General features: G+C 43.6%; 1 protein-coding gene across 3 annotated transcripts in view; it reads right to left on the reverse strand.

Moving 5' to 3' along the window:
* Positions 1 to 3567: 3567 nt before the first annotated feature.
* Positions 3568 to 16903, reverse strand: part of asap2b (ArfGAP with SH3 domain, ankyrin repeat and PH domain 2b) — a 42240-nt gene continuing 28904 nt past the window's right edge. The window contains exons 17-29 of one of the 3 annotated variants that reach the window (XM_048984823.1): positions 14510 to 14699; positions 11909 to 11994; positions 11368 to 11483; positions 11115 to 11182; positions 10812 to 10919; positions 9277 to 9532; positions 7733 to 7867; positions 7263 to 7473; positions 7109 to 7167; positions 6401 to 6483; positions 5965 to 6084; positions 5672 to 5777; positions 3568 to 4850 (exon numbers count right to left, since the gene is read on the reverse strand). In XM_048984823.1, the coding sequence (XP_048840780.1) occupies positions 5703 to 5777; positions 5965 to 6084; positions 6401 to 6483; positions 7109 to 7167; positions 7263 to 7473; positions 7733 to 7867; positions 9277 to 9532; positions 10812 to 10919; positions 11115 to 11182; positions 11368 to 11483; positions 11909 to 11994; positions 14510 to 14699 (1507 nt within the window). In that variant the 3' untranslated portion in view covers positions 3568 to 4850; positions 5672 to 5702. Of the gene's footprint in view, positions 5778 to 5964; positions 6085 to 6400; positions 6484 to 7108; positions 7168 to 7262; positions 7474 to 7732; positions 7868 to 9276; positions 9533 to 10811; positions 10920 to 11114; positions 11183 to 11367; positions 11484 to 11908; positions 11995 to 14509; positions 14700 to 16903 lie in introns of all 3 variants that reach the window. The other 2 variants (XM_048984824.1, XM_048984822.1) reach the window with 2 other exon arrangements.

Genomic DNA, 16903 nt, shown 5'->3' on the forward strand with positions numbered 1-16903 from the left:
CACGTCCTAAACATGCTCCGTCAAACAGAGACATGGATAAAACCTAATGAGTACGTAGCCTTAAATGAGGCGACACCTCTGGGATATAGTTATGAGCACAGACCCCGACTCAATGGTACAATCTCTTAAACTAACAGTAATTAATCCTCTATTGAAGAAGCCAAACTTGGATCCCTTGGAAATGATAAACTATAGACCAATCTCTAATCTACCATTTATCTCTAAAATAATAGAGAGAGTTGTAGCTAGTCAACTAACTTCATTTCTGCAGGAGAACCAGATTTATGAGAGATTTCAGTTTGGGTTTAGAGCTCATCATAGCACAGAGACTGCTCTACTGAAGGTAGTAAATGACCTTCTCCTGTCTGCTGACCAAGGCTGTGCCCCACTTCTAGTGCTGCTTGACCTTAGTGCTGCTTTTGATACTATAGACCATGCCATTCTCCTACATAGGCTTGAACATACTGTAGGCATAAGGGGAGTGACAGTCTCTTGGTTTAAATCTTACCTGTCAGACCGCTATCAGTATGTGAATCTAAATAGTGTTTCCTCAGAACATGTCAAGGTCAGATACAGAGTGCCACAAGGTTCAGTTCTAACTCCCCTACTATTTTCACTATACATATTACCCCTAGGCTTAGTTATTCGTAAGCATGGAATTAGTTTTAATTGATTTGCAGATGATACACAATTATATATATCAGCCAAACCAGAAGATAGACTACCTATTACACCAAGTACTGTTGTTAAAAACCTTGGTGTTATTTTAGACTCTGATCTTTTGTTCGAAGCACATGCTTCTAATATTAGCCGTACTGCCTACTTTCACCTGTGTAATATTGCCAAGTTAAGAAACACGCTCTCCTTTCGAGATGCAGAGAAATTGGCTCATACATTTATTACCTCCAGGCTCGATTACTGTAATGTCTTATTCTCCGGCTGTCCAAAGAGGTCATTAAATAAACTCCAGCTAGTCCAGAATGCAACAGCCAGAGTCCTAACCAAAACAAAAAAATAGGATCATCTATCCATCCATCCATTTTCCAAATTGCTTATCCTATTGGGTCGCGGGGGGTCCGGAGCCTATCCCGGAAGCAATGGGCATGAGGCAGGGAACAACCCAGGATGGGGGCCAGCCCATCACAGGGCACACTCACACACCATTCACTCGCACATGCACACCTATGGGCAATTTAGCAGCACCAATTAGCCTCAGCATATTTTTGGACTGTGGGGGGAAACCAGAGTACCTGGAGGAAACCCCACGACGACATGGGGAGAACATGCAAACTCCACACACATCTAACCCAGGCGGAGACTCGAACCCGGGTCCCAGAGGTGTGAGGCAACAGTGCTAACCACTGCACCACTATATAGCCCTTCAAAACTAAAAAATATGATCATATTACCCCAATTTTATCTTCACTGCACTGGCTGCCAGTTAGATTTCGTGTTGACTACAAAACACTGCTCTTAACCTATAAAGCTGTAAATGGTCTTGCACCGCAGTATGTGAGTGACCTCATTTGCAACTACATTCCGAATCGTAGACTTAGATCACAAGATGCAGGTCTTCTATCCATACCCAAAATAAAGAACGTTACTTTTGAGGGAAGAGCATTTGCTCATAAAGCACCACAGCTATGGAATAACCTTCCTATTAGTGTTTGGAAATCAGACACAATCTCTGCTTTTAAGTCAAGGCTTAAGACGTACCTCTTTAGCCAGTCTTTTGGATAGTTAAATCCCGTTTTTTAAGGTGAAGGGAAATCTGGAGATTCATAGTCATTTGAGATTAAAGGTGAAAGAGGGGATTGGTGCTGTCGTCCTGCCACTCTCGCCGATCACTTAAGCTGTGGACGGCGGGTTGGCTTGACGCCAAAACCCTTGGAAACCCTCATGTCTGTGCTTCCTTCCAGGTCTCTCTTTTAGCCAGGCTGTCATAGCTACTCTAGTCCTGCTGGAGGTTAGGTTAGGTGTAGGGCAATAACTCTTTTTCCATCTTTTTCTCTTTTCCGAGCTGATACCGAGCCGACTCTACACCGTGTGAACCTGCACCTGGACTCCTGGAGAGAACAACATGAAACCAACTGGGACTTTATAACTATATGAACTCTAATGAATCTCAGTATAAATGCAGTTTCATGCTCCCCGGTTGCCCAGAGGAGGATGGGGTCCCCTTCTGAGTCTAGGTTCCTCTCAAGGTTTCTTCCTGCTAGAGGGAATTTTCCTTGCCACTGTCGCCTCAGGCTTGCTTGGTGGGGTTCTGGCTGGTTAAATGTAAAGTGCTTTGAGACAATGACTGTTGTTAAAAGCGCTATATAAATAAAATTGAATTGAATTACATTTTGCGTGAATGTGCGTGTGGATATGTGTTAATGAGTTTTTAGCAGAGTGCTGTGGCAGTGTTTGTTGAGGGTAACTTTTAACACTGTGTGTAGTGTGTATTTCCTTGCTTAGAGTTTGCAGTGTTAATTGTGCATTTTTTAGGTATATACATGGGGTGTCACCTTCCATCATCTGGTTTTGCCCTTCAGAAGGAGCTGTAGCCCTCAGCTGTATTTATTAATAAATCTCCCCAGAGAATTTATAAAAATGTGGTGGCAGCAGTTAACCGTGAATCTGCCTGTATAAGTCGTAGTGTTCTTTATATCCCCCTAATTTCGCTAAACTTATTACAATAGATTTGCCGTAAGATTTCTTGCATGAGCGTGCGAGTCTGAATGCGTGTCACGACAGATGCGTGAGAGCTGGCAACCCTGATTAAAATATGTGGGTTTGGTTGCCAAACCTTTCAGTGAGATGTCAGCTAAAATGGGTATTTTTTAAACCTGTGAAAATAAGCACAGCATTCAGTCATGTTTGTCAAACCTCTTTTATTGTTTTATATGAAAAGGCTATAATGAATATAAACTAGGTCTATATGCCAAAAAGAGTTAATGTCCTTAACATCTAATCACCCTAAGGGTAAGCTGGTGACATAGCCCTCACTCAGTATGGAATTTACACTTCATATACAGTATATAGGGCTGAACAATGGGGGAAAATATATAATTGCGATTTTTCTGACATATTGCGATTTAATTTGCGGTATTACTTTGTAAAAGTCAAGCTTCAGTTCAGTTCTTAGTGTGTAATAGATTTAAAACATATGACGCCATATTACAGTACCAGAAGAGAAATTTTAAAGGGTATGTATTCTAATGCAAGAATGAGATCTTAAACTTACCACCGTTCAAAACGGACAGCCATTCTAACCTAATGTAAAGTGTAAAACATGAGGGCGCTTTCCACTGCACCGGATGCTCTGTACTGTGACGTATTTTACTTTGGCATAATGCAGAAGCAAATTGACAAAGGCTACGCATATTCTGTGTGGGAAATGTTCTAGGTGTGTTGTGTACTTTTAGCCTCTATATATCCCTGACTCGCTGGGTGTAGTAATGCTGTGTGTTTGTGCCGGGCAGTGAGAACCCGGATTAAAAATTACTGAAAGAAAAAAAACTGTTATGTTAAATGTATTTTTATACACAAATATCAGCATGTCAGACGAAACACAATTCTCAATCATTATTAAACAGGACAATGTTTATTAACAATGATGCATTTTTTTCTGGTTTCAGTTTCCCATATTCATGTACAAATCGCAGTACCTTAATCTCCCCACATATTTTACAGTTTATTATTATTGGGTTTCCTTCTTGTGTCAGGCCAAAGTAACAATATATTAGCTCCCCAGTATCCGTGGGTGATACGTTGCAAGACCTACTACGGATAGTGAAAACCGTGGATAATAGCGAACCATTTCCAAACCCGATATAGAACATGATTGCAGTGTATTTACTTATGGTAAAGTTTGATAATTTATACACAGTAAGACATTATTACTGTATTTACTGTTGGTAAAGTACATTGCATAGTACAGTACTGTACTCTCTCAAATGAAAGGGATTCTGACGTTTTAGCCTAATTCTCAAGAGTCAGTATAGCAATTAAAAAATATCATGTATCAAGGGATGCAGCAGTGAAAATCATGCGTTTTATACTCCTGAAACAACAAAGGATCAATGAAAAAACATAGGCTGTTGTTACACACTTTACAATGAAAAATATTGTATCATGTACCTGTATATAACCTCTAATGAGAATAATTTGTTTAAAAATATCTTAGCTATTATGAGTACTTACTGGCTTACAGCCTATATGTGTATGGTGCATGGCTTGAAACTTTTTGGACCACGGTAAACTGCAGATAACTGAAACCGTGGATCTGGGGGTCCCACTATGTTCATGTTTTAAAAAGTGAAGATATTTACAGGACTTTGACTAAGCAACACAAAGGGACAGTAAAAACAGCCATGTTTCATCTAAATGCATCTCCGCACCAAAGGGTAAATTCTAGATCATGCATACTATCTATCCATATATTTTCTGTACCCGCTTGTCCTGTTTGGGGATCGCAGTGGTGCAGAGTCTATCCCAGAATGCAATGCAGGGAATAACCCATCACAGGGAGCAGTCAATACACAAACTACTTAAATATAAAATGTACATAGCTTTCAAAACACCATACCAATTATTCATTATTAGGATCTCATATTAAGATTTCTCACCAACTTGGCACCTGTTACTTGTTGACATGTGGACCCCTGACACTGCAGCAATCTGCTGCATATATGTGGTAAGAGTCTGTCAGGCAGTGTTGGAGATTAAGGTCCACAGAACCTTTTCTGAGAGAGCCAGTCCCATCTGCCTTCAGCAGTGATACTAAGAATGGTCCCCTCTCGTCCTCAGATGCATCCCTGTTGCTCCTGGCCATGACGGGATGTCCTTCCTTGAGTTGACCACCACTACAGAAGGTGCAGAGGGGCTGCGGTAAGGACCCTGCATCAGTCAGAGTTACCCAGTGCTAATGAGCCGGTCTCAGGCTCATTTACTGTGTCAGAGTGCGTTAATGTGAAGTTAGACTCGTTCATTCAGCTAGTAAATGAGTGGCCTAGAGTGTGTCAATACTGAATAACTGGTGAGTATTCCAGCAGTCCATCTACCGGCCATACACGTGTTAGCAGAACAACTTGCATTTAGATAATGGGCTTCAGCAGGATTTCCCAGTTGGAACGTAATGGGACAAGTGGAGAATATTCTCATATAAAAATCTTATGGCTTTTCCCAGAACTGGAACTAAACACACAAAATAACAGTATAATATAAAAGGTAAACTGTTAAAAACTGTACAAAAACTGTCTGAAAGAATTTTTCTATGGCAGATTCATGGAAATTAATGAATCATTACTTTCATTAAAGCCAAAGGGAAATGTGGACCTGCCATGTTCACCGTGCTGGGTGATTCTCAGAGAGAAATAATGAAACATTCACACCTTCTCACGCATTCCTGTATCCAGCTGTATTTTTCCCTATGTCACTGTAATTCAGATTCAGCACTGATACGAAATTATATTTTCCTTGCAAAATTTCATTTTAGCATAAACTTTTGCTGCTTTTTAAAACCTTTGGGAAAAAAAGTTCTCAGCTGTATGTAACTTTGCAGGAAGAGAAGTGAAAGTTGCAGAAGCACAAACACACAAACATATAAATGCACGCACACACACACACACACACACACACACACACACACAAACTGTGCAGACTTATTAGAGTACAGTTCCCCCACCAAATCCTGCCCCTTGACTGATGTGTGTCAGTCAGTCCGTGATGAAGTGTACGAAGGTCACAGGAAACACGCCCCTCCGCTTCGGGTCGTTCTCCACATGGCCGACCTGGAACGTCAGATGACAGGTAGTCTGCTCAGGGGGGATTCTGAGAGCGTAAGGTAACCGGAGCTGCACCACCTCCCTCTCACTAAACCTCAATTTAACAATAATAAATGGTTTTGCTGCTGACAAATATCCTACATACAAAAGGGCTACTTAATGACAGGAAGTGCCGCTGATCCCAGACACTCACCCACCACTCTTGGTCCTCCTCCCCTTCGACCACAATCACCTCTCCCTCGGAGAAGGTCAGCTCGTCTGGGTTGTCGGCTCTGCAGTTGTATATGGCCTTTACGCGCTTGGGTTTCTGTTTCTGACATGCAAAAATGGATAATGAACACACCGCCCTGTAGGAGGCGCTCTTCTTCTGAAAGGCATAATCTGAGCACCACTGTGCTTCACTGGTGAGATACCAAGGCTTCATTTTGGGCTTCTGAATAAAGCTTGTCAATCTGGCTCATCAGACTCTAGTCTGAGGATGAAGGTTCAGTGCTGTAAAAGCAGGAGTGATACATTGGTGCATTCTGCTTTTTGTTTTGACAATAACCTATAAAATTGCACATCTTGCATCCTTTGTACACCCCCCTCCCCGGACCAATTCTGAAGGCCTCTGACCAATGGTGACTTACTAGGTAGGTCGGCCTGGGTACGGGAGGTGGGGGTGGGGTCTGTTCAGAGGCATCCAGTGGGGAGCTGGATGCTCCTTTGCCTGCTTAAACAGAGGAGGTGACAGGAATGTTAAGAGACAGGGAACACAGGAAGCATGTTTACAGGAACAGGGTCAAGAGATCGACTGTGTGGCACGTGCCTATTGGCGCCCCCAGGTGGCTTCACCAGAACATGTCCTCACTAGTTAAATTGCTATGTTGTGGAATATGGAAGATCATTTTAGTCTTAAGAAAGGCAATGGCTCAACTCCTACACTGAAACAGTTTCATCTCATCTCTGCACTGCTTGTCCTGTTGAGCTGGCAACATACCAAAAAGCCCTCTCCTTCCATGACCAAAGACTCCTTTTGGAAAAGAGCTGTCCTGGGCCTGCCCCGTGGGCCTCTGCCCTGTGAGACGTGCCTGGAACCTATATGCTACCTGAAATCCCTGAAACTTACCATTTCTGTGTTGAGAAAGGATATAAAAGACACCAATATTTCTGTTTTTCTTTTGTTTGACTTGTTTATAGTGAGATATCTGAAACATTATAAGCTCTGACTCATCCTACCAGCTTTTCAAAGTCCTGTCAAAAATGCTACTACTGTAAAACAAGCAGTTAGAGAAAAGATATTCAGTGTAGATGAGTCCCACAGATAAGTGCAGTACAGCAAGTTTCACTCTGGTTACCTGGTCTCTTCGGTGACACAGGCTTGGTTGTGGGCAACTTTGGAAAAGTATTATCCATGCTGAAATCACAAACACAAACACACAAGGTGAGTCTATCTGTGAAGCTGAGGCTCCCAATGCCAACAATAGCATAAGCAAGTCTCACTAGTGTCACCTAGAGGGGGATTTAGGTACTGCAGTTCTCCCAGGGGGCAGGCCTGGCACCAGGGTAGGCTTTCTTGAGGGTGGAAGCAAAGCAGGTTTGACTGGAGGAAGAGGTGGTGGTGGAGGCATGGGTGGGGTTGGCACTGATGGTGGTAATGATGGTGGTACTGGTGGAAGAACTGGAAGCGCTGGTGGTCCTATCTGGATTGATGGAGGCACAACTGGAGGGACATGAAGGGTTTTTTTTAAGTTATTGTAATTTAAACATGCAATCTCCTTTGCGTGCAAGATGAAATACGAGGTAAAAGAATGAACTGAGCCAATGAAACTATGGAGCTGTCTGCATTAATAGGTAATACTTTAAGATCCTCTGGCTAAACCTTGGGTTGGGCTTATATCCATAAAAACAGTCACAATATTCTGGGCCATGCAGAGCAGTGGATGCTGGCCGTCTGGAGCTGGTGGGGAGGCAGTACTCACCAAGCGAGGTGGGGGCAGGACCGGCCTGCTCAGAGCTGGTCCTCTGGCTGCCCACCGCCTCCGTATCCCCTGGCCCTGGCTTCCACCCTCCTCCACCAATGGTGGGTACCACACCAATAAATCCAGGTAATGGGACTGATGACAGAAAACAGGGTTACAGCTCACAGCCCAGCCAGGGCAGACATTGTGTGCGAGCGTTACTGAGCAGTAACATTACACAGGAGGATCGGCATTTATTTTATATTAGTCAGTTGCCCATTATTTAAAATGACATTTAATTGGCAGTAAGAAATAGAAATATGGGTTCATTTTGTCATTTTGGGGTATAGTGTGTAAATTGATGGCAAAGATTAGTTGGTTTGATCCATTTTGTAATAGGCTACAACACAAAGGCTGGAAAAAGTGGAAGGTTCTGGATGGTGTCTGAATGCGGTAATCCAGAGAGGAACTCATCACTGATTTTGTCTCGAGATCACAGCTTTTGTTTTCCTGATGCGGTGACGTAGATGCCTTCCGTAATTGCCTGCTTCACTGTGCCCACCGCAGCATCAGCACCCAGGACTATGATGTCGAATAAACTCCCTCTTTGCACCCTATAATCTTAATAATCTTACTCTTATGTAGTGTTTCTGTCCATTACTTCCGTTACCTTCCTAAGAGAAGTCTAGTGAGTAGTAAACATTACCTAGCAGTCTGTAATTATGTCCTCTTGATTACTGATGAAAAATTGGAATTCTTTAACAGCTCAATTTTCTCACGGTAACAATTATGGGAAAATTAATTCAAAGCTGTGATTTGGTTATTTTCGCAAGTGAACACGAATATGATTATTGTATAGCACTGACAGACATACTGCTATTTCTGCTCTGCTTGTGACAGTCCATGATAAAAAGTGAAACTGAACGCATTGGTCCATGACGATGACACGTACATCATGGGTGAAAACAAATTGTGATCTCGATGAAACAGTAAGAAAAAGAAAAAAACGATGCATGTCCGCTCTGAATTCCATATATGAAGGCAATGAAGAGTAAAATATTATCATATCATCATAAATATGAGAAAACCTTAATTGTAATAATGACTTGATCATTTTTAAGATGTCTTAAGTTATCCATCCATCATCCATACATGTCGCACACAAGACACAGGAAAATCACAGAGGCATGTAGTCCAGCTTAGAGTGCGATACACTGATGTACAGCCAGCTACACTGCATCCTGTTATTCTGCAGGAGGAGGCTGAAGTTCACTTACACACACAGGGAGAAACTTAACCAGCTGTTATATAGTGACGGCCAAATGAAGCTTCAGGAAGCGTTTGCTGTACTTGGTGAGCCCACTAGATGGTGCTCTTTGTTCAAAAAAAGGGCTCAAAGCATGCCCAAAAGTAAATCAAGAGCACCATCTAGTGGCGTCAAAAAATACAGCAAAGTATTCATGAAGCCTCATTTGGCCATCACTACTGATGTGATTCTGTTACAATCCATTGTGTTGGTTATCATTGTGAGCTGTGAAAGGGATAAGAAGTAATGGGGTCCTCACCTTTGATTGTGGGTCGAGAGGGCAGCGGGGGAACAGGAAAGTTGGGGGGAGGGGGAGGTGGCGGGGGAGGGGAGTCCATGTAGGTGCCATAGGTCTCATTGATGATGCTGGGGATGAATCCCCTCTGCTTGTCCCGGACCAGGCTGGCAGCATCTCGGGCCAGAGAGGCCAGCTGGGGCTGAATGGGGCCGGAACCAGGGCCTGGGCCTGGCATCACGGAGAGGAATGGACGGTCCTCCCGCCTTGGCAGGATCGGCTGCACAGAACAGACAATTGATCCCGTGTGCTAACTCAAAAAGTATTTTACAGATCTTTTTCCAAACATATTACATGGAGGACAACCTGAATAGAATCAAATTTGACCAGATTGCACCAAAATTGAAGCAATACTGCTTAGTGGCAGCAAAGCGAAGGGTGTCTGTAAAAGATGGCGTCTGCCAAACCCAGCGAAGATGGAAAGGATTACGATTTTTGATCTTTTGATAGATCTTACTACCACTTCACAAAAATATTGTAAATATGAAAATATATACCTGTTTTCGTTCACCCCAAAACAGCAGTGCAAGGTGGCAACAAAGGACAAAAAGGGTGGCTTTTATGGGTCTTTTTCAAACTTCATCTACCCCCACTCAGCAGTTTATCAGTAGTAGTCCAATAGATGTTCAGCAAAATTTGTCATGGGAAGCTACAGAATTTATCATGTCAAAAGCCCACTTGACATGAAGGAATTTAAGGCACAGATCCAGTGGTACTTTGGCTATACCGTGGTATTTTTGTTCAGCAAAATTTCACGTGGGTGAACCCCCCCCCCCCCCCATTTCAAAATTTAAAATGGAGGAATCCCTCATCAAGACACTGGAATAATGTTGCTTTTGAAAATATCACCAAAATACTGTATACAACAGGAAGAGTTCCTGTTTATCCCAAAAACAACGTGTCCCAGGGTCAAGCAATCATAGTCTTCATCGAATGACATCATAACATTGATCCATTTTTTCTCATTTTCATACTCCAGGCTTCCAGCTATCCAGCCAGGGGGCAGTGTGTGGCTCAGCCTGGTTTCACCCTGGCCTCTGCCGAATAACCACGTCTGTGATCCTTAGAGCAAGGCCCATAACCCCGAGCGTGTTTTTATTATTATTATAATTATTAATAGTGATGAGAAGAAATAAAGTCATAACCCTTTTCAGGTAAGAGTGTTTTGTATGTCTGACATATCCCTTAACAAAAGGCTTACACAGTAAAAGGAGTACTTTACAAATGTGTGCGCCTTTCCACTTCCCAAAAAAAATCCACTGGTTTTAACAAATGTGGTTATGTCATACAAAGACTGTAAATGGTTAAAGAAGTGAAATGCAAGCCTCTTCTTACTGACCCAGGGATGTGTTGAGCTTGGGAAAATTACGAGCTCTATCGTGGTATAATATATGGACGTTAACGTAGTGTAGTGAGGTAGTGGGGCTCCAGAGTAGGCATTAAACAGGGGGGGGGGGTTGTACCCCCTGGTGGGTAGCAGGGTGGGTAACAGGCAGCACCTTCTCCTCCAGATCCTCGTCGCTCTCATCCAGGTCCTCATGCTTCAGGCGCCACTCGTACTCCACGTGCACATGGGCGTTGAACTTCCCAGCCAGTGACCGGTTCAGCTGCCAGTTTAGGATGACAAATGAAGGAAAGAGTCAGCCAACCATTTCCCCCATAAGTGTCCATGCCACTCTTCACGCTGGGGACATTGGGCCCTTGGAGCATCAGTGGGCCTCCAGTACAGACCAGCCCGGTGAACCTGAGCTCTGCCAGGGCCTCCCCTGCCCTGTCCTGATTTTGAAAGGAGAGGTGCTCACCAGCTCCACGCACTGTTCATGCCGCAGCCGCTTGGCGATGTCCATAGGAGTCTCTCCAGCCTCATTAGCTGTACAGAGACAGACACAGATAGAGCACGGTTACCATGGTCACACACAAGGTGGAGCTCTGTGATTCCTGAAAGGGAGGGTGGGTCTATAGTTTATGGTCTACGTTGCCAGCTGCAGCAGAATCTAGTGGAAACGCTGGGTAATTTCATCAGAGCGGCTTCCTGGTGGCGTCGTCGGTTCTCACCGATGTCCGTGACGGCTTTGCCCCTGAGCAGCAGTTTGAGGCACTCGCTGTTGTCGGTGAGGCAGCAGTAATGCATGGCTGTGCTGCCTTTGGCCGTCTGCTTGTCCAGGTTGCCGCTGTGGGTCAGACGTTGCAGGAGTGACATGGTGGTCATAGCTGGAGAACCTGATAAGGCCCTCAGAAGCTCAGGCCCATCACACCTCAACCCACATTACATTGTTCCAAGCTCTAAGTCATCTATAACAGAACAGAGCATAAGCTATGGTCTAGGGCTGCAGTGCCAGCAGGGGCATAGTTAAAGAAATGTCCCAGGTATACACTTGAACCTGGTACTTAGGAAAGAGAATTTTCACCCATAATATGTGAGTGATGGTGAGACCGACTAATATCTCAAAAGCTTCTCAGTCTGAGGGATGCACTTTTCCCTGAAACACGAGTCATCCTTTGAGTTTCACAGAAACGCCTCACCATTCCCTCTCTTACCGTGTCATCTGCAACCCCCCCGGCTTGGAGCAGTTTGTCTCAGCTAAGACCCACTTGCCTGTTCTGAGCCAGGAAGTCCACAACGTGCAGGGAGGTCCGGTCTGCCAGCCGGACGGCAAAGTGAAGCGCCGTTTCTCCTGGCTCCTGGAAGCGTGTAGTGGGGGAACGAGGTAAGACATGGGGGCATTAGGCTGCCCCTGCTCGCTGGGCTGGTGTCCTGACATCGCCTACGTTTTACCTTATGCAGTAAACTCATCACCACACCTTATCACCCCTCCTTAACTTGATATTACATGGGAGAGCAGATGTGAAGACTTGTCCAGCACAGACACAATACTGACCCAGATCTCAGATGCCCAGGCACCAGCAGCTTCTTGTTACTTGCATACAATACATAGGACTTACTTAGTTTCTGTGCATCCCTGCTTCTGCTTTGAGACACACAGAGGTGAGAATGAGGTGCATCTGGTACTGAACCAATAACAAGGGGAGTACCGGCACCTGGTACTAAATAATTAGGGGAGTACCGTCACCTGGTACTAAATAACAAGGGGAGTACCGTCACCTGGTACTAAATAACAAGGGGAGTACCGTCACCTGGTACTAAATAACAAGGGGAGTACCGTCACCTGGTACTAAATAACAAGGGGAGTACCGGCACCTGGTACTAAATAACAAGGGGAGTACCGTCACCTGGTACTAAATAACAAGGGGAGTACCGTCACCTGGTACTAAATAACAAGGGGAGTACCGTCACCTGTTTTTCCCCCACTTCAAACACTGGTGAAAACACATCCATCTATTCATCCATCCATAATTCATTCAGTGTTTATCGAGTACAGGCATGTTGGGGGGGGTATAGCACAAAGCATACAGCACACGGCAGGTGACACACTTAACAGGATGCTAATACTTGTCAGTGACCATATACTTGTCAGTGTCATTTTCCCCCCCTGACCCTCCTAGCCAGTAGATCAGAGTTTTACTGGCCCCTTGAATATTTTTACTGGCACGGCGAAAAAAATAAAAATAAAACATTTTTCCATAAAATTGTTAATTCATCAATTATGTACAGTGCCCTGCCCTCCATAATTATTGTCACCCCTTGTAAAAAGGTTAGAAAAAAATCCACCTTTTGGTGAAGCAGCTTTTTGTCACACTGAAAAAATGAGAAAAATCCAACCTTTCATTGAAATTTCTGGACTATGCATCTTGTGCAAACTTTAACATAAGTTCACTAGGGTGCATGATTGTGGATTCCAAAGTCAAAATGTTAAGAAATGTTGGTAACATTTTACTTGGGGGGGGGGGGGTGCACAAATTATGTAGTACACGCTTACTTAATCTATTAATTAACCAGAAAACAAATGTTAGTTACATAGTGAATCCATGTTCGTTTGTTCATCATTAATCAAAGAGTTCATGCAGGTACCAAATTTGTTCATGATGTGACCTTGATTGGTAACTGAGTTACTAAGTTACTTGTTACTTGTGTCCCCTCCACTTGTTTTACTCAAATGTTTTCTTTGATTGTACCTACACCAGTCACAAGGCTTGTGAAAGAGGAAACGACACTCACTCAAACTTTCCTCAGTCTGATTATAAAACGTGTCATGAAAATTCAGGTTACTGAATAGGAATCTGTTCATTCAAATGCATGTAAACAAATTCAAAATGATTATTACTTCCATCTGCTTATTCTGTGCATGTACACATAGCACATGGGTAAACTGGACTGGCAGGTGGTAGATATGAAGTAAAAGGCAACCATTTCCAGAGAAACACAATATATTCACAATACAGCAGTAAAGCAGAGTACCAAGCATGGCAATGGCAGCCCAAGCTGCTCTTCTTCTGCAGTATGAACATGAGGACTGGATATTGGATCGCATGTCATTATGGGTAAAAACAATAACAGACAAGTGTCATAAAGCACTAATGGATATGGAGAGTATGGTCTTGTAAGAACTTCCTTTATTTTGTATTTGCAGTGCAACGGATACAAAACTTTAAACAGTCTCATAAATTAGCTAGCTAGCTACTCTACAGCATAGCTTGGCTACAGAAAGAGGCTTGATTGCTAGCTGGCTGGCTGACCACCGAATCTCTGTCAGGAGGGACACAGTGAGCTACTTCGGATTTTACAAACCACTTTAAAACTGAAAGGCGCTTGTGCTTCCCTACATAGTTCAGTTCCTCTTGTGCTTTGACTGGTTTGTTTCCTTCACTGAAAGACTCATCCAGCTGTTTCACATTAACGTTAGTGACACATGCATGATTATAGGAGACTGACCAATCAGCACACAGCAAGAACTCTATTTAAGTGAACTCCTTTTTTTTTTTTTACATACCCTGTCGTAACTCATGTGTCCCTCGTGAGATGGATTAGGTGGTCACCCTACGACACCCTATGACACAGTTGTGCTTACCATCATTTATAGGCAAAGTTACACTAACACACATTAGCCAGCTGAGTTACTTACCTTCCACATGCTTCGTCATGCCTGTGACTGGCAGAAACACCATCATTGGCCAAACGGGCCAGTGACTGGCCAATCAACTTGCCCAACAAACGTTTTTTACTGGACCACTTATGTTGCGCCCTGCTTGTGAAAACTGGTCTATGAAAATGAACTAAGTGATAGATCATTATACTCACATGCTCATTGGCGAGCGGCAGGGCCTCCATCAGGTCCACCCCCTCACCGTACAGCTGGATGACGGAGAAGATGTCATGCTCTTTTACTGCTCTGCACAGGGCAAGCAGCCTGGATGCTGTGTCGGGGTACTTCCTGCGCACAAAAGCCTTCTCTGTGTACTTGGCTGTGATGTAGTCCTTCCGCATCTGCCTGTTAGAGAGAATACAGACACGCTATACTGATCACAGATGCTGGAAGCCAGAACATATGACACAAACACAAACAGGTGTGCACACGCCTGATTGTACAAACAAGATCAAAAAAGTATTACAAGGAGATTGCCAAAGCAAGGGGTTGCTTAGCAATTGTAAATGTCTGTGTAGGACATCCACCTTAACAAAATTAGCCTAAGTGTCCGGGTGAGCACCAATCAGGCAACAAGCTTCACAGACTATTCAATATATATAATGAGTGTGAGAGCAAATATTGTCCAAGTTTAGGGCGTCTCCAGTGCAAATAACCAAGAACTTAAAGCATGTGCACTGCAGTGAATTACAGATCGGTCATCGGCTCATTCATAGGAAACATCAGAAAAACCTCTCATTCAATTCAGGAGTTTCATTCAGGCCCATCGCCACAGGTGTATAAAATCAAGCACATAGCCATGCAGTCAGGTTTACAATCATGTATGAAAGAATGGGTCATTGTGAAGAGCTCGAATTCAAGCATGGTAACGTCATCGGATGCCACTTTTGCAACAGGTTACTTTGTGACATTTCTTCTCTGCTAGATTTTCCCCAATCAGCTGTAAGTGGTATTACTGCAAAGTGGAAGCATTTAGGAACAACAGAAACTCAGCCACGAAGCGGCAGACCATGTAAAGTAACGGAGTGTTTTCGCCGAGCGCTGAGGCTCATTGTGTGTAAAAGTCACCAACACTCTGTTTGTTGACTTAACTGCAGAGATCTAAAGTTCCTCTGGTATTATTCCCAGCACAAATATTGCACACTGAAAGCGTCACGGAATGGGCTTACTTGGCAGAGCAGTTGCATGCAAGTCCCACATCAAGTACTATGGCAAATGTTGGATAGAGTGGTTTAAAATATGCTGCCACTGGACTCTAGAAGAAACATGTTGTTCAGAGTGACGAATCATGCTTTTTTGTCAGGCAGTCTGATGGACGAGTCTGGGTTTGGCAGATGCCAGGAGAACATTACCTGCCTGACTGCATTTTGCTAACTGTAAAGTTTGGTGGAGGAGGGGGATAATGGTATGGGGTTGTTTTTCAAGGGCCGGGCTAGGCCCCTTAGTGTCAGTGAGGGAGAGTTTTAATGCTTTAGCATACCAAAACATTTTGGACAATTCTATGCTTCCTTCTTTGTGGGAACAGTTTGGGGAAGGAAGGGCCTTTCCTGTTTCAGCATGACTGTGCCCCAGTGCACAAAGCGAATTTCATAAAGACATGGTTAGGTGAGTTTGGTGTGGATGAACTTGACTGGCCCACAAAGAGCCCTGACCTCAACCTTATCGAACACTTTTGGGATGAATTAGAACGGAGATTGTGAGCCAGGCCTTCACGTCCAACATCAGTGCCTGACCTCACAAATGTTCTTCTGGATGAATGGGCAAAAATTCCCACAGACACCCTCCAAAATCTTGTGGAAAATCCTCCCAAAAGTGTGGTAGCAGTTATAGCTGCAAAGTAGGGAGCAATACCATATTGATGCCTATGGATTTAGAATGGGATGTCATACAAGCTCCTGTGGATATAATGGCCAGATGTCCCAGTACTTTTGTCTATATAGTATAAGTGTAGGGTTTATGAGTGGGAGACTAGGCCTTTTTCCCCATTTTCCCTTAGTCTACACTTACACACCACCACACTTTGTGTACTCATTCATTCATTCATTCGAGTATTCAAGGCTGTCCCATTCCTCAAATAATTCAATTACAGAGCATATGACATGCTCTTTAACCACACTTCTGCAAAAACCACACAGGTCTTTAAGTATATAGACCATAATGCACAGCATAAGTGATGACTAATGTTTACATTGAACATGACGAAGTCTGCCAGCTTATCAGATCCTAACATGCCAACAAGAAGTTTAAATTTAAGTGTAAAACTGTTTTAAAAATGTTTACATAGAACAGGCTATAGTGAAGGACAACCCCTAACACAAGTAACACAAATGACACAGTGTCTCTTGTTTACCTCTTCAGATATCAATTGTGTCCCATTTGTTTCAAGAACTTGCCATGCACTTAGGCTCTTCAGATACACTTGCACACTTTGACCCTTATGTCGACATACTTCACCAGAGTATGTAGTATCTCAGCATGCTGGGCCTTAAGTGTGCTGAAGGGGGCAAAGCCGAGGTCCACAGGAAGCCCAGAGGGAGTGGTGTTGGGGG

Source organism: Brienomyrus brachyistius, chromosome 19, assembly GCF_023856365.1.
Source record: "Brienomyrus brachyistius isolate T26 chromosome 19, BBRACH_0.4, whole genome shotgun sequence".
In the NCBI taxonomy this organism is placed as follows: Eukaryota; Metazoa; Chordata; class Actinopteri; order Osteoglossiformes; family Mormyridae; genus Brienomyrus; species Brienomyrus brachyistius.